Raw genomic sequence first — 16,993 nt, forward strand, 5'->3', positions numbered from 1 at the left:
ATCTTCATACCTAAGTTAACAGACAGTATACTGCCCGTATATGTGTTCATATGTTTATTGCAAAATCTTCAATAAAAAAGCAATGGCATATGCATAACAATCGATAGTTAAAGACTGACATTCGAACGATAAACAGTCTTCACAAGGCCTGTGTGCATATCATAAATATCAAATTTTGGAATAACTTTTTCAACGGGAATATACGTCATCGTTTGATTTTGGGCAGCAGCGCTAAATGAAAATGAATACGCATGAGTTAAAAACGCAAACTTTCCAGGATTTCTGTCGAAGCCCATTGTCTCTACTACAGCACACATTCTCTTTCTTACACTCGATTCATTAGTCTGATTGCTGCATCGTTTCTTTATGCCTCCTCTGAGTGTTGGATGCGGTTGGTCCAGAAAATATCGAGTGTTTGCGATATAAATACCATCGTCGTCTGTAACTGGGCGTTCTCCTTTGTAAAAGTATGGAGTTCCAGTGTCGGCGAATATATCTATTCTATATGCGTCTTCTTTGCTAATGTTATTGTAAAGTCTATATTGACCTGTGAAAAATGAAGGGCCAATCACAAAAGCTCCTTTTCCGGCATCCGCTTTGTTAGCAATAGTATTAAGTACATATCTCAGAAAAGGATGCCTTGCTCTACAGAATATTTCTCCGTTGCATATTTGATAAGGTCCATTTAACATCATTGCAGCATTTTCGAATGGCGCTAGTACCAATATACAAGTGTATTTCTTGGTCACAATGTCAAGCGGTCTCAGACATGTCGTATCTAAATCCGCGTACAGGCCCCCGAATTCATAGAGAACAACGTAGCGCATGAGATCTGCCCTGACTACCAATTCAGTGGTGTTGTCGAAAAAGTGCAACAGTTCAGGATGCCTGTCCTGTAACAATTTGCGTGAGGTATTGTATGTCCAGAAATAGTAGGTCCAGTCAGGATTGAACTTTGGAAATGTTTCCATGTATTTGACAAACTTATCTGGAACAGCCATGTCCGGTGTTGATGAATTGTCAGGAACGCGCATCCATATTTGATGGATATTGTGGGGTATACGGTGTGTGTCACTTTCAACACTCGGGAACTCTACGTCTATATACGGCTGGAAGCCCATTTCTAACGGTATATCATTTAAAAACATTTTTGATCGAAGTGGCTTTTGAGTTGTTTTCGCTGGTTGTTCTTTCGGCCTGTGTTGTGCTGAAATATGAGTCTTTTTAATTTCGGGGATTTGTATGGCATTATTGTTCACCTTCTTCTCGGAAGATATTTTAAGAGCGCTTTTATTTTGGGTTTCATGTCCTGCCATAAGAACGGTTTTGTTTGCTTCGGGATTCGTTATAAGAACATTTTTCGAGTTTGAGTTATCGGTAACTGTAGGATTTGAAACCACACTAAATTCGTATTGGTGATCTTCCAATATTATTTGGATATCGATTTCTCGTCGGTTTTTGAAGTGTGCAGCCTCATACTGAATCGGAGTGCTTGTCCGACACGTCGTACCTGAAACAATTAAAGACATCGACGTCATTAAAAGGGCCTTTTCACAGATTTTGGCATGTTTTGAAGTTTGTCATTAGATGCTTTATATTGATAAATGTAAACATCAAGAATAACATTAAAAAAGGAAAAAAAAGTAGCCCACGACAGGGCTCGAACCAGTGACCCCCGGAGTCCTGAAGTAAAAACCAATTAGACCGCTCGACCATCCTGCCAAATACATATGAAAGACGTATTTTATAGTTTATGAAAGCAATCTTTGTAGTTTCACAAAATTAAACGACAACAACAGAACTCTCCAAACTATTCAATCGTTTCGCGTTGCAACGCTTTATAATTTTCAGTTTTTTAAATCGTAAAAGATGCATATAATGGCTGTATTAGACCATGGTAAATGTTCAGTTTCTTTGTTGAATACCAATCAAATGCAATCGTATGAACTAAAATGATATCACGTCCAATCATATGTATCCATGCAGTCAAGTTTCCAAAAACAGGCTATACTTCTAATTGATGTTAATCTTTGATAACATAGTTAACATATTTAAAAAGAATGAAAACAAAAAAGACTACCAAGGTTTAGTAAACTTATAACGCCAATAATTAAAGTGTACTTATCGGGGGCAAAAATGTTTTCTTTAACGTTTATTTTTACAATGCATTAGTCATTTTCCACATTTTCTGAGTGTGCTATATAACACCATGAGCACGATGAATAATGGCTCAAGCGAAGGATAAGAAGAGAAACGAGCGAAATAGCAGTAAAAGTGTAAAGCATAACAGAAAACAGCATAAGAAAAGAGACCCGTCTCTGGATACTTACTCTATACATGTGTCAGTAAGTGAAGTGTTTAATTTGACAAATTATATATACTGATTACAATTTGGACACAGACACGTATTGGTGGCTATTGAAGGTATAGTGCAGAGAAGTGCGAGCGCATGATGGGGACATCCATGTGGCGCAGCTGCCTGAGCGCGTAACGAGCCTCGATGACAAGGCGGACGGTGGGGATATCCCTGTGGCGAAGCTGACTGAGCGCGTGACGAGCCTCGATGACAAGGCGGACGGTGGGGGCATCCATGTTGCAAAGCTGCCTGTGCGCGTGACGAGCCTCGATGACAAGGCGGACGATGTGGACATCCATGTGGCGAAGCTGCCTGAGCGCGTGACAAGCCTCGATGACAAGGCGAACGGTTGGGGGCATCCATGCGGCGAAGCCGCCTGAGCGCATGACAAGCCTCGATGACAAGGCGGACGGTGGGGGCATCCATGTGGCGAAGCGGCCTGAGCGCGTGACAAGCCTCGATGACAAGGCGGACGGTGGGGGCATCCATGTGGCGAAGCCACCTGAGCGCGTGACAAGCCCCGATGACAAGGCAGACGGTGGGGGCATTCATATGGCGAAGCCGCCTGAGCGCGTGACAAGCCGCGATGACAAGGCGAACGGTAGGGGCATCCATGTGGCGAAGCCGCCTGAGCGCGTGACAAGCCTCGATGACAAGACGGACGGTGGGGGCATCCATGTGGCGAAGCCGCCTGAGCGCGTGACAAGCCTCGATGACAAGACGGACGGTGGGGGCATCCATGTGGCGATGCAGCCTAAGCGCGTGACAAGCCTCGGTGACAAGGCGGACGGTAGGGACATCCCTGTGTCGCATCTTCCTGAGCGCATGACGAGCCTCGATGACAAGGCGGAAGGTAGGGTCATCCCTGTGGCGCAGCTGCATTAGCGCGTGACGTGCCTCGATGGCAAGGTGGACAGTAGAGACATCCATGTTGCGCAGCTGCCTGAGCGACTGGCGAGCCTCTATGACAAGGCATACGGTGGGGAGATCCATGCGGCGCTGGTGCCTGAGCGCGTGACGAGCTTCTATGACAAGGCGACAGTGGGGAAGATCCGTGTGGCGCAGCCGCCTGCGAGTGAAGAGCCTCTATGACAAGGCGGACGGTGGGGAGAACCTTGTGACGCAGCTGCCTGTGCGCGTGACAAGCCTTGATGACAAGGCGGACGGTAGGGACATCTCTGTGGCGAAGCTGTCAGAGCGCGTGACGAGCCTCGATGACAAGGCGGACGGTGGGGACATCCATGTGGCGAAGCTGTCTGAGCACGTGACGAGCCTCGATGACAAGGCGGACGGTAGGGACATCCATGTGGCGCAACAGCCTGAGTGCTTGCCGCGCCTCTATGACAAGGCGGACGGAGGGGAGATCCATGCGGCGCAGCTGCCTGAGCGCGTGACAAGCCTCGGTGACAAGGCGGACGGTGGGGACATCAATGTGGCGAAGCTGCCTGAGCGAATGACGAGCCTCAATGTCAATGCGGACGGTGGGAAGATCCCTGTGGCGCAGCTGCCTGTGCGCGTGACGAGCATAGGTGACAAGGCGGACAGTGGGACATCACTGTGGCTCATCTGCATAACCGCGTGGCGAGCCTCGATGACAAGGCGGACGGTAAGGAGATCCATGTGGCACAGCAGCCTGAGCGTGTGACGAGCCTCTATGACAAGGCGGACGGTAGGGACATCCCTGTGGCGAAGCTGTCTGAGCGCGTGACGAGCCTCTATGACAAGGCGGACAGAGGGGAGATCCATGCGGCGCAGCTGCCTGAGCGCGTAACAAGCCTCGGTAACAAGGCGGACGGTGGGGACATCAATGTGGCGAAGCTGCCTGAGCGCATGACGAGCCTCAATGACAATGCGGACGGTGGGGAGATCCCTGTGGCGCAGCTGCCTGAGCGCGTGACGATCATAGCTGACAAGGCGGACAGTTGGACCTCACTGTGGCTCATCTGCATGAGCGCGTGACTAGCCTCTATAACAAGGCGGACGGTGGGGACATCCATGCGGCGCAGCTGCCTTAGCACGTGACGTGCCTCAATGACAAGGCGGACGGTGGGGACATCCGTGCGGCGATGCTGCCTGAGCGCGTGACGAGCCTCGATGACAAGGCGGACGGTGGGGACATCCCTGTGGCGAAGCTGCCTGAGCGCGTGACGAGCCTCGATGACAATGCGGACGGTGGGGACAACCTTGTTGCGCAGCTGCCTGAGCGCATGACGATCATAGCTGACAAGGCGGAAAGTTGGACATCACTGTGGCTCATCTGCCTGAGCGCGTGACTAGCCTCTATAACAAGGCGGACGGTGGGGACATCCATGCGGCGCAGCTGCCTTAGCACGTGACGTGCCTCAATGACAAGGCGGACGGTGGGGACATCCGTGCGGCGATGCTGCCTGAGCGCGTGACGAGCCTCGATGACAAGACGGACGGTGGGGACATCCATGCGGCGCAGCTGCCTGAGCGCGTGACGAGCCTCGATGACAAGGCGGACGGTGATGACATGTATGTGGCGAAGCTGCCTAAGCGCAAAACGAACTTTGATGACAAGGCGGACGGTGGGAACACCCATGTGGCGCAGCTGCTTGAGCGTGTGACGAGCCTCGATGACAAGGCGGACGGTGGGGACATCCCTGTGGCGAAGCTGCATGAGCGCGTGACGAGCCTCGATGACAATGCGGACGGTTGGAACAACCTTGTATCGCAGCTGCCTGAGCGCGTGACAAGCCTCGATGACAAGGCGGACGGTGGAGACATCCATTTGGCGAAGCTGCCTAAGCCTTTGACGAGCCTCGATGACAAGAGGCGGACGGTGGGGACATCCCTGTGGCGAAGCATAGCGCCGGACGAGCCTCAAAGACAAGACGGACGGTGGGGACATCCATGTGGCGCCGCTTCCTGAGCGCGTGACGAGCCTCGATGACAATTCGGATGGTGGGGACATCCCTGTGTTGCATCTGCCTGAGCGCGTGATGAGTCTCGATTACGAAGCGGACGGTGGGGACATCCATGTTACGCCGCTGCCTGAGCGCGTGACGAGCCTCGATGACAAGGCGGACGATGTGGACATCCCTGTAGCGCATCTGCCTGAGCGCTTGGCGAGTTTCGATGACAAGGCTGACGGTGGGGACATCCGTGCGGCGCCGCTGCCTGAGCGCGTGACGAGTCTTAATGACAAGGCGGACGGTGGCGACATCCATGTGACGCATCTGCCTGAGCGCGTGCCGAGTCTCGATGACAAGGCGGATGGTGGTGACATCCCTGTGGCGCATTTGCCTGAGCGCGTTAGCAGCCTTGATGACAAGGCGGACGGTGGGGACATCGATGTAGCGCCGCTTCTCGAGCGCGACGAGCCTCTATGACAATGCGGACGGTGGGGACATCCCAGTAGCGCATCTGCCTGAGAGCGTGGCGAATCTCGATGACAAGGCGAACGGTAGAAACATACCCGTTACACATCTGCCTGAGCGCGTGACGAGCCTCGATCACAAGGTGGACGGTGGGGACATCCATGGGGCGCATCTGTCTTAGCGCGTGACGAGCCTCGATGACAAGGCGGTCGGTGGGGAGATTCCTGTAACGCAGCTTCCTGGGCGCGTGACGAGCCTCCATGACATTCGCGGTCTAGTAAATCAATAAATTAGGAGTGCTTTGACACACTTCGGCCCCTCACATAATGCAGCCTCAGGCGAAGAAGGACATAATAAACTTCGATATACACATTTATGGAATGCCCAAACTGCCTTTTGTTTAGAATTTTCTTACAGAAATTTCTTTAAGCAAACAGCGCATACCTTGATGAGACGCCGCATCTTGACGCTATGCATTAATGGGTTAAATGACAAAGATTTGTGTTAACATTTAAGTATCTAAATTTATTGAGACAAAAGAGGGTGGTCTCTTAGACATGGAAAGTTCATTTTGTGCATGTATGCAAATAGATGACACCACATGTTACACATAAAAACAAATAGCACCAATATTCATCATAAAAGACAATACTTGATCATTTAAAATATCGTAGACACACAGACATGAACAAAATAAAGTTGTTTTCGATTACAAACAAAACTAAACATTTCTGTATAAAATTGTCTACATGTAAGCGCGCAAGTGGTAATATGAAGTTCGAAAACTGCTTAAAACTGAAACAAACTAAAAGGTAATATTAGAGACATACATTATTGTAAGCTTACCGAATATGTAAGTTGTACAAGTTATTCCTAAACATAGAACAGCACTGTAAAAGCATATAGATGTGAATCTATGCCTAGGTATCCTCGCCATCTGACCCATTTCTATTAATATCAAAGTGTGCGGTAAAATCCGATGCAGTGCTGGATATTGAACAATCGTATTTTAGGCCGGGGGCCTTGCATTATAATAAACCATTATGTCATGTTGTTATGTTATGTTACAGATGTAAATAACCCGATACTTGGTCAAGCTGTTGTCGTTAAGACGATGCGATTGGTCGAGTTACTGGTGCATTTCATGTACACATTTGATCAGCACGAAGAGGAACTGCACAGACAACAGGTCACGCAATTTATAATTTCACAAGAAACTTTCAATCAAATTGAATAAATGTAACATATTAACAAAAGCTTAAACGTATAATACTATGGAATACACTCAAATACAACAATATTTTTGAAAAATAATCATTGATATGCTGGTACAAATAAAATTGACCCATTTACAATCCTGTCAAATTCACACACCGTATCAAGTGTTATTATTTAAAGCAAGCCATCATTGGTTGATACAATGGGCCAGCGTTGTATGTATTGAGGGATTAGTGAGGTTTGCTAAACTCGACCGAACGCCGGGGTTAGTAAAATGATGAAACATGTTTGAAATGGTTTCAGCGTCCTGATAGTATTCAAATACAAACATATTAATCAAATATTTACGTTGCAAAGCGCTTGAAGCTTTCTTGAAGACTAAGCAAACTAAATGTATTTATTTTGAAAATATTCACCTTATACAGGTAAAACTGACGTAAGTTTGTCCATTTCGTCGCTTCAAACACTAGCTTACAGTCATTCAGTCCCACGTATTCGCTCATCAATACAATGTACAGGTTAGCACACAAATGGTTACCCCATAATAAAAGAATACTTAATGGACCCTTTTCAAAATTATCCAAAATTTATAAGAGGGCGAAGTAACGGAACTCGCAGAAATCCATTTATAATAGTGCCACGCAACGTTGCATCTGATTTCAGCCATTCACTCTTTTTAACACTCGGCGACGTAATGATATTGTCAACTAGGGACCTATGCTGAACAAGGCATGTGCCTCTCACGTGACCCCTCTCCCGCAAACAAATTAAAAGTAGCTAAAAAACTAACAAAATGCAAAGTCAGAAATTGACGAATTATAGTGTCCACTTATGGCCTTTTTATTCGCGAAACTTGAAACCACGGCGATTCAAGAAAATTTGCATACGACGTGAATGTGAACAGAACAGAACAGAACAGAACAGAACTTTATTTGTTTTCACAGGTTACAAAACAATGACATTTTGTAATAACATGTGAGCATATGTATAAGATAATTACACAGATATCAAACAAACAGTATTATATACGATAAATCATAGTAGATCAATTGGGAAAGTGGTTGTCATGTGAAAATTCTCCAGTAGAGGGTCAGTAACATAATGGTTATTTAAACAATATATTGTCTACAAACAAAAGAAAATTTGGGTTTCGAACCCGTAGGTGTTGGATAATTAATAGTTAAGTACGTATGTGAATTCGTTCTAATTACAAAATAATGTATAGTGATCACCAACAACAACATTTGTTATAATAGTACTTCTACAAAAGTAACACAAACAACAACATTAAATAGTTAACAGTTAGTGGTGGAATATTTATGTGGATACACTCCATATTAAAGAGTAGGATTAATGATTTACAACAACAGCGTTAGTTATAATAATACTTCTAATAATAGTAACAACAACAACAACGATGCTAATAATGATAGTAATACTGATAATGATGATACTAGTAATCATGATGATGATCGAGATGACGACAATGGTGATGGCCATGATGATTATGATAGTGGTGATTATAAAGCTAGGAAGAGCAAATATTACGATTACACTTACCATAAGACAGGGAACATAGTTCTACCATTTTTTATATTATTATTTATTTATTTTTAATTATTTTTTTTTATGTGACATTTTCTTTATTTAATACATACAAGAACATGTATTCGAGTAGTGAGTTTTAATTTTTGCAATATCCATTTTTTAATGTGATTTTATGGTTGAACGTAGGTAGGTCTTCCTAGTATAAATAGAGTACTCTCCCGTCTAATAAAATGAGGGAGGGTAACCGTCGGGGAACTATTTAGCAATTAAATAGTTCGGTTAGACGTTTATCAGGAGTTTCAGTTCATAAAATGTAAACGGTAATAAGCGTACAACCCTCTATGGTGCCCCTGCGTTGTGTGGATTGTCTTCTATATCTAATTTATTACAAAAAGACATTAAAGCGTCCGTTTCTTGTGGTATTCCGACCAGCATATCACGCAGTTTGAACTCTCAGTGGCAGGGACATATTAGTTATTAATTTAGTAAAGGAAGTTTTTACCTTTTTAAAGTAGTAATTAAACAGGCTTTAATGCACTATACATATTTTTAACATATAAACAACAGAGCTATACGATGCAAGTATGCAAGCATATATATATATATACATGTAATTACATAATTTGATTTTCGCTGACGGTATGCGTTCATTTTGTACTTAAAAAGTTTGATAAGGTTATCGTGCAACTACTCCATTTCTACTACAGGTATTCACGTAAAACTTCATCCATGTGTTCAAGGTCAATGTTTGTGGTAACTGAGCATGTTTCATGAATCTAACCTGCAATTTACCTAAATCATGCACATTTCGTACTAGGAAATTTCGTATAACCACGGAGCGTATATTGACAGGAAATGAATCGAGTATTTGACCCTTACTGTAGTAAATTCAATTTTATGCAAAACTTATCATCCGATTTTATTGGTTTATACGTCATCTTGTTGCATATTAATTCCTCTTTAAAAAAAATAACTTTTAGTATATTTCCGTCGTTATTAATTGATTTATAGCGCGTTTAACATAAAAATAAACATTTTATGTTTTTCCCCGCGCGTTTAACCGTGTTGTCACGTGACCGGTAGGTATCGATTAGCGTACATTGAAGCGCCGAGGTTATACATTTTGAAGTACCCACTAACGTCTTTTTTTAATTATACGTTTATTTCTCGGCCGATTTTGACAAATTATATATCACAAGAAAGCCTACGTTTTGTAGTTTTCATATATATAAATATATATAAAGTGAAGTGCCCGGCGAGTTATAACTTTGACTTTTGCAAATATCATACCGTTTTAGAATCTAGATTTACGGTTAACATGTTCGCACTTTATACAGATTTGTAATGTTTATATTTGGAGTTTAGTTTTAAAAATTGGTCGCGAATAAGTGCCAAGTATGGAGATTTTTGTCGTAACCACGTACCGAGACCTTACATTGTGTTCTAATCCCGAGTTTGTTTTTAGTAAAAACAAATAATAACAACAATATAATCGTTTTAAAAATGCGTTTCCTTGCATGCAAATGTTTTATTCAGACATAATAATTTTATTTGATATTTTGCATGATTATCATTGAAAACGATTATTTTGCCAACCTTCCCTATATGCGCATATATGAATTCCACCTCTTTTTGCCAACCAGTGGGCGGAGTCTAAACTTTGCAGGTGGGGTGAATTGACACTTCAATTCCCATTTTCAATGATAAAGGTCATTTTCCCAAGTGGTAAAAAAGCGCTCAATTCATATGCCAATGATCAATACTATTAAAATATAAACGCTCGGCGCTTTTTTCAATATTTGGCATTTTGATAAAATATTTACGTTTAAAGTTTAGTGGTAACAGTACGGGATTTGTCTTGCGACACACAGGGTTATTGAACGGAATGTTTAATGTATTTTCACGCTTCAATGTACTAAAATGAAATATGCGAAAAGCGATAGCTTTAATAGGCGTCAATATAAGACAAAATGAAATATTTAAGCATATATCGTCCAAGAGACGTTGATATTATCAGCTTATTACGTCACATCCGGCTAAGGGACACAATTCTTACACTAGTAAATGCGAATAACTGAAAGGGTCTTTTCTCTGTATAGAGAGCTATAGAAAGCTAGTTGTTTAAGTCCTTGTAGAAAGTTAGCAAACATAGTACAAAAAGTAGAAAATGGGCAGGTGATTGGCGAGTACCAGATATTTTCCGCCTGTTCACCACGCTTCTGCCTCTTCTTCTGCTCTAACCAATGGTATCATACCAAATTTTGTCAATGGTATATCCCGAACTCTGGGACTGACTTGAAGTCGATGATACAACCTTTGCCTGGTATCGGTATGATGATTTGTGATTACATCTTGTCGTTTAGCAGTAGCCGTTGACAAGCTCTGTAGAACTATCCTTGCTGTTTATCTCTTTTCTTTTATATATAATATGTCTCCTTCACGTAAATATTTAATTTAGCTGCCGTTCCGTAATGTATATGGTGAGTTTAATAATAAGAGAAAGGCGGTTTAAACGAATTATTGATTTTCCTCATAGATCGATTATTTATATAGAAGCAAGTAGTTAATGCAATATCGATAATATAACATCTCGCAGCCTATTAGCAGTACCCGGATCAATACTACCCCTGTTGATTTTTGTAATTACTAGTACTCGAATTGATCGTCTTGGTCAACATTCAAGAGTCAACAGTCTTGATCAATAGCACATTTGTAATAACCATGGCCTTGAGGTACACATCGATTCATGTTTAACGGTTCTCATTTTAGATAATACAATGAGCTCAAAATCCGTACTTTGGCGCACATAAAACAAAATCTATTGACCAAACGAAGCGTGTTTATCGTTTTCCGATATCAACTATCTTGTTTTACAAACGTGGATCTTTGAACTCTCTTACATAATTTATTTACAGCCGTTAATTAAAAAGACCTACATTACTGCATGTTTGATTAGAGATAAAATATATACATCTATTCATTTTCAGCTGTTAATAATGTCCGGTTTATTTGCTTGTCATTTGGAAGCATTTTTATTTTGTGTCAGCGTTATTTACAAACGTGAAACATATCCTCTTGTTGCCACAGACTCTGCATGCAACATTTTGAATATTTTAACTTTGGTGAGTTACAGTTACACGTATGCTGTGGTTTAACGAGCAACTACTGAAAACATTTTTTATAAGTCAATCATATACAGCTTATTTTAAAATTCTTTAGGTTATCGTAAGTGTTGAAATACGTTCCTCCAGATGTGTTTGGGGGTAAAGGCTCGTTAATGTTCACGTTGAACTACAAAGCTGCCCCTTTGCTTATCTTACCAACACTGGGGGCTGTTTCATCAAAGATCGTACGACAATCTTAATTTACGACTTAAATTTAAAAACCGAACACACACAAGCTGTTGATAAATAGCCCCGCAAGATATAAGCCATGGGTAAGAAAATGATTAAATAAATGAGTTTACTGGAAATAAGTAATAATATGCTACGGTCTTTTTAAATGTTTCATTGAAATTCATATCGTATTCCAAATTTGTCGTACGGTGTTTGATGAAACGGACCCAGTTTGGACGACAAAAATATTGCATAATTTAGTTGAAGACGGAACGAGAACAATGTAAATATCGATACGTACTTATTGTAAATCGCGTATACATCGGGAAATAAACTAAAAGGAATAAATACAATAATCTAACCATGAGTTGCCGCTCTTTACGTCGATTGATTTAAAGAAATGACATTGAAAGAGATGCGATTGTATCTGATGCTGTTTTGTGCTTATCAGTTTAAGATTACATTTGACCTGGATTTCAAGCTTGCTTTAAGTCTTACACAAAACAATACCATGTAAATATAGCTCATTAGTTTAATTAAAATCAATGTTCCAAAAATATTTCAATTACCAATGCAAGATATCATACTTCATTTTATATATCGTGTGACAGAGATAATTGGGAAACTTGGGATAAAAGTAATGTTTAATATAACACAAATGCTCATTTGACTTTGCTGTTTTCGTGTGATTTGCTCCATGAAGTTAACGAACAACGAAGATTTGCTACTTCTTTGTAAGAACCAATTACACGGATTTTGCATACATTTTGAACCGATTTGTTTTGTTTTCATTTATTTTGTTCAGAAATGAACACAACGTAGTGTGTTTAAGGGCCCCTTTCTGACAAAAAAGAGTTATCCACCGGAAGCGACCTGGTGCACGATGAACTCCCGTCGGCTGCCTGTCGGGCTGATCTAGTTTCGGCCCGGGGAGTTTATTAGGGTCGGCGTCAATAACAGCCTATTAAGCTTAGTATGCTCTATTTACATGGCGAGTGGGTATTCAAATTTAAGGGCCACTTTCGGACAAACATGAGTTATCCCCCGGGAACGACCTAGTGCACGCTGAACTCCCGTCGGCTGCCTGTCGGGCTGATCTAGTTTCGGCTCAGAATTTTAATTAGGATCGGTGCACCTACTACCTATTTAGTGAAGTAGGCTCTATTTACATGGCGAGTGGGTATTCAACTTTAAGGGCCCCTTTCGGACAAGAATGAGTTATCTCCCATGAAGGACCTAGTGCACGCTGAGCTCCCATCGGCTGCCTGCCGGGCTGATCTAGTTTCGTCCCGGGGTTTTAATTAGGGTCGGCGTCAATAAAAGCCTTTTTAGCGTAGTATGCTCTATTTACATGGCAAGTGGGTATTCAACTTTAAGGGCCCCTCTCGGACAAACATGAGTTATCCCCCGGGAACGACCTAGTGCACATTGAACTCCGGTCAGCTGCCTGTCGGGCTGATCTAGTTTCGGCTCAGAATTTTAATTAGGATCGGCGTCACCTACTGCCTATTTAGCGTAGTATGCTCTTTTTACATGGCGAGTGGGTGTGCATCTTTAAGGGCCCCTTTCCGAAAAACGAGAGTTATTCCCCGGAAGCAACCTAGTGCACGCTGAGCTCCCGTCGGCTGCCTGTCGGGCTGATCTAGTTGCGGCCCGGGGTTTACATTAGGGTCGGCGTCACTTACAGCCTATTTAGCGTAGAATGCTCTATTTACATGGCGACTGGGTACTAGTAGTAGTAGTTGTAGTAGTAGTAAGTATAGTAGTAGTAGTAGTAGTAGTAGTAGTAGTAAGTAGTAGTAGTAGTAGTAGTAGTAGTAGTAGTAGTAATATAGTAGAAGTAGTATAGTAGTAGTAGTAGTAGTAGTTAGTAGTAGTAGTAGTAGTAGTAGTATTAGTAGTAGTAGTATTAGTAGTAGTATGAGTTGTATAGTTAGTAGTAGTAGTGAGTATAGTAGTAGTAGTAGTAGTCGTCTACGTCGTCCGTCGTACTTACGTCGTCCGTCGCGTCCGTCGTCGTCGTCGTCTCGTGCGTCGATCCGTCGTCGTCGTCGTCGTCGTCGTAGTCGTCGTCGTAGTCGTCGTGTCGTCGTCGTCGTCGTCGTCGTCGTCGTCGTCGTCGTCGTCGTCGTCGTCGTCGTCGTCGTCGTCGTAGTCGTAGTAGTCGTCGTAGTCTCGTCGTAGTAGTAGTAGTAGTAGTCGTAGTCGTAGTAGTAGTAGTAGTAGTATAGTAGTAGTAGTCGTAGTCGTAGTAGTCTAGTAGTAGTCGTAGTCGTAGTCGTAGTAGTCGTAGTAGTAGTAGTCGTAGCGTCGTCGTCGTAGTCGTAGTCGTAGTCGTCGTCGTCGTCGTAGTAGTCGTAGTCGTAGTCGTAGTCGTCGTAGTCGTAGTAGTAGTAGTAGTAGTAGTCGTAGTCGTAGTCGTCGTAGTAGTAGTCGTAGTAGTAGTAGTCGTCTAGTCGTAGTCGTAGTAGTCGTAGTCGTCGTCGTCGTCGTAGTCGTCGTCGTCGTCGTAGTAGTCGTAGTCGTAGTGTCGTCGTAGTCGTCGTAGTAGTCGTCGTCGTCGTCGTAGTCGTCGTCGTCGTAGTAGTCGTCGTAGTAGTCGTCGTCGTCGTAGTCGTCGTCGTCGTCGTCGTCGTCGTCGTCGTCGTCGTAGTCGTCGTCGTCGTCGTCGTCGTCGTCGTCGTCGTCGTCGTCGTCGTCGTCGTCGTCGTGGTCGTCGTCGTCGTCGTCGTAGTCGTCGTCTCGTCGTCGTAGTCGTCGTCGTCGTCGTCGTCGTCGTCGTCGTCGTCGTCGTAGTCGTCGTCGTCGTCGTCGTCGTCGTAGTCGTCGTCGTCGTCGTCGTCGTCTCGTCGTCGTCGTCGTCGTCGTCCTCGTCGTCGTCGTCGTCGTCGTCGTAGTCGTCGTCGTCGTCGTAGTTGTCGTCGTCGTCGTAGTCGTCGTCGTCTCGTCGTCGTAGTCGTCTCGTCGTCGTAGTCGTCGTCGTAGTAGTCGTAGTAGTAGTAGTAGTAGTAGTAGTAGTAGTAGTAATCGTAATAGAGATAATGCAAATATTTCAGCATATAACATACCAGACATTTGGTCATTAAAATAGCGAGAGCCATGTCCCATCGGCAGACGGTTTCTATCTGCTTCTTGTTGGTTATGATCTGAAAGGGGGTGCATTGGCACATTTTGTGTGCCTGTACCAAGCATGACAGCGCAGTCCGCCTCATGCATGAAATTCTCAACTTGAAACATAATCCTGTTCGTCTGCCAGTTGCTGTGGTTTCGATGGCAACTAAAGCATCGCACTAGCGCGCCAATCCCTGTATAGAAGAAATCACTGCAGGCCAACGTTAGGCCGCTCACACTCACATTACGTGGAAACGTCATAAACGTAAGGAACCTTAACAATTCAAAGCACATTTGTATTTCAATCTCAATTCTTGCAGTAAATGGTCGTGCCATGGTTGCAATTTTGAGTAACGATATTTATTAATTAATAATAGAAATAAATTATTATCTTCAGTTCTCTACATTATTCCGCAATTTTATCACACAATGAAATCATATTGTACTTCAAGTGATATTTTATTCGTAACAACGTACGTCTTAAAGCTGTTATCACATTTATAAATGTCGAACAATGAATGTTACTTTCGTCACCGCAATACGTATTATCAAGTCAACGTTAAAGTTACAGGTTTCATTCCTTTTAACTGTATGTGGTTATTTGTGTAAAGTGCTTTTCACATTAAGACATTTTTTATTGTTCTTTAAAAAACATTTAGCTATTTCTTTTTAATTTTTGGTTTGGTAAATGTTTCTGTATTAGGCCGTGTTTCCATGTCTCCGCGTCCGCGATTTTTCACGGACGCGGACGCAGTACACGGACGGCGGTCAACATGAAAGGTCGACTTTCAAGCATAGATATTAGTGAAAAATAATAAATTTAGTAAGGGATCACCCTGAATTATACAACCAACGTATGGAAGAATACAAAGACAAAGGCATTGCATCAAACATCTGGAAAAGCATAGCCAAAGAAATGTTAATTGATGACGTTTCAGTGGGAATAGTAATATGCGAATATATATCGTCTGCATAGTGTACACTCTATAATCGCTTTTCAAAAGACACAGTATATATTTCAAACAAGATATAACGCTAAAAGAAGTCGCTATTTATGTTCTTTTATGTCTATGCGAATTCACATATAAGTTTTGAAGTCTGTCTAATACGAATAAATCAGGAATGTTTATCAATATAATTATGCTAATTGTTTGACGGTTTTTTGTGATTGCACGTGTGCAGTACCTATGTCTGCGTTTCCGTCTACTAACATGCATTACTGCCGCAGCAGTCATCATAAAAATGTGTGCTCTTCTAATAACGACATCCTAATCCAAGTACCACCACGTTTGGAATGAGCTTTTTACACGGAAAGGTTTAAATAATAAGCGGATGCATGGAATAGATACTCCGTGTCCGTATACGAAACGCGGACATGGAACGCGGACGCGGAGAGCGGACACGGATGCATGGAAACCCGGCCTTAAGCAGATAAGTGTTAATCGATTTCAATAATATGTTTATTTGTTAAAACAGTTTTAATTATATTCGATACGGATTTTCAGAACATGGATTCGTTTTACCACCAGCTTATATAACACGTTAACGGGCAAACTAAATGTAAATAACGAATAACAAATTAAACATAACAATATTTCGAGCGAGTGTCACTGTCTTGGAAAAGTGAATAAGAATGTTAGGATGGGGCGAGGTTGGGGGTTAAACAGGTTTTATACTCAACTATAATCTAGGACTAAACCGAAAATCAACTAACACAAAAATACGTAGATAAATAAATCATTTATTTCATGCAAGGCATGAGTAGGTTAACATATTTTCACCAACCATTTACAATAACAAGAATAATACAAGTGAAACTACGCGTGCTACTATATAATTAAACTATATAATAAAAGTACATAATCGTGTATTAGACATCAGAATCACGATATATAAACGTGTTTATGTCAAATAGCATATACTATTGGTAGCATATCATTGAAATAAGTGTACTTATTATGCCCCCCTTCGAAGAAGAGGGGGTATATTGCTTTGCTCATGTCGGTCGGTCGGTCGGTAGGTCGGTAGGTCGGTCCGTCCACCAGGTGGTTTCCGGATGATAACTCAATAACGCTTGGGGCTAG

General features: G+C 42.7%; 2 protein-coding genes across 4 annotated transcripts in view; one reads left to right on the forward strand and one right to left on the reverse strand.

Annotated features, from left to right (window-relative positions):
- LOC127836334 (uncharacterized) overlaps nucleotides 1-16,993 on the forward strand; it is a 493,739-nt gene that overhangs the window by 198,241 nt on the left and 278,505 nt on the right. The gene's annotated exons all lie outside the window — the stretch shown is intronic.
- Nucleotides 94-6,676, reverse strand: LOC127836551 (uncharacterized). The gene is made up of 2 exons (XM_052363208.1): nucleotides 6,544-6,676; nucleotides 94-1,510 (listed from the first exon to the last, which is right to left on the reverse strand). Exons 1-2 carry the CDS (start codon nucleotides 6,641-6,643, stop codon nucleotides 108-110), a joined length of 1,503 nt encoding a protein of 500 aa, XP_052219168.1. The 5' UTR covers nucleotides 6,644-6,676; the 3' UTR covers nucleotides 94-107.

The sequence above is a fragment of the Dreissena polymorpha genome, chromosome 1 (assembly GCF_020536995.1).
Source record: "Dreissena polymorpha isolate Duluth1 chromosome 1, UMN_Dpol_1.0, whole genome shotgun sequence".
NCBI lineage: Eukaryota > Metazoa > Mollusca > Bivalvia > Myida > Dreissenidae > Dreissena > Dreissena polymorpha.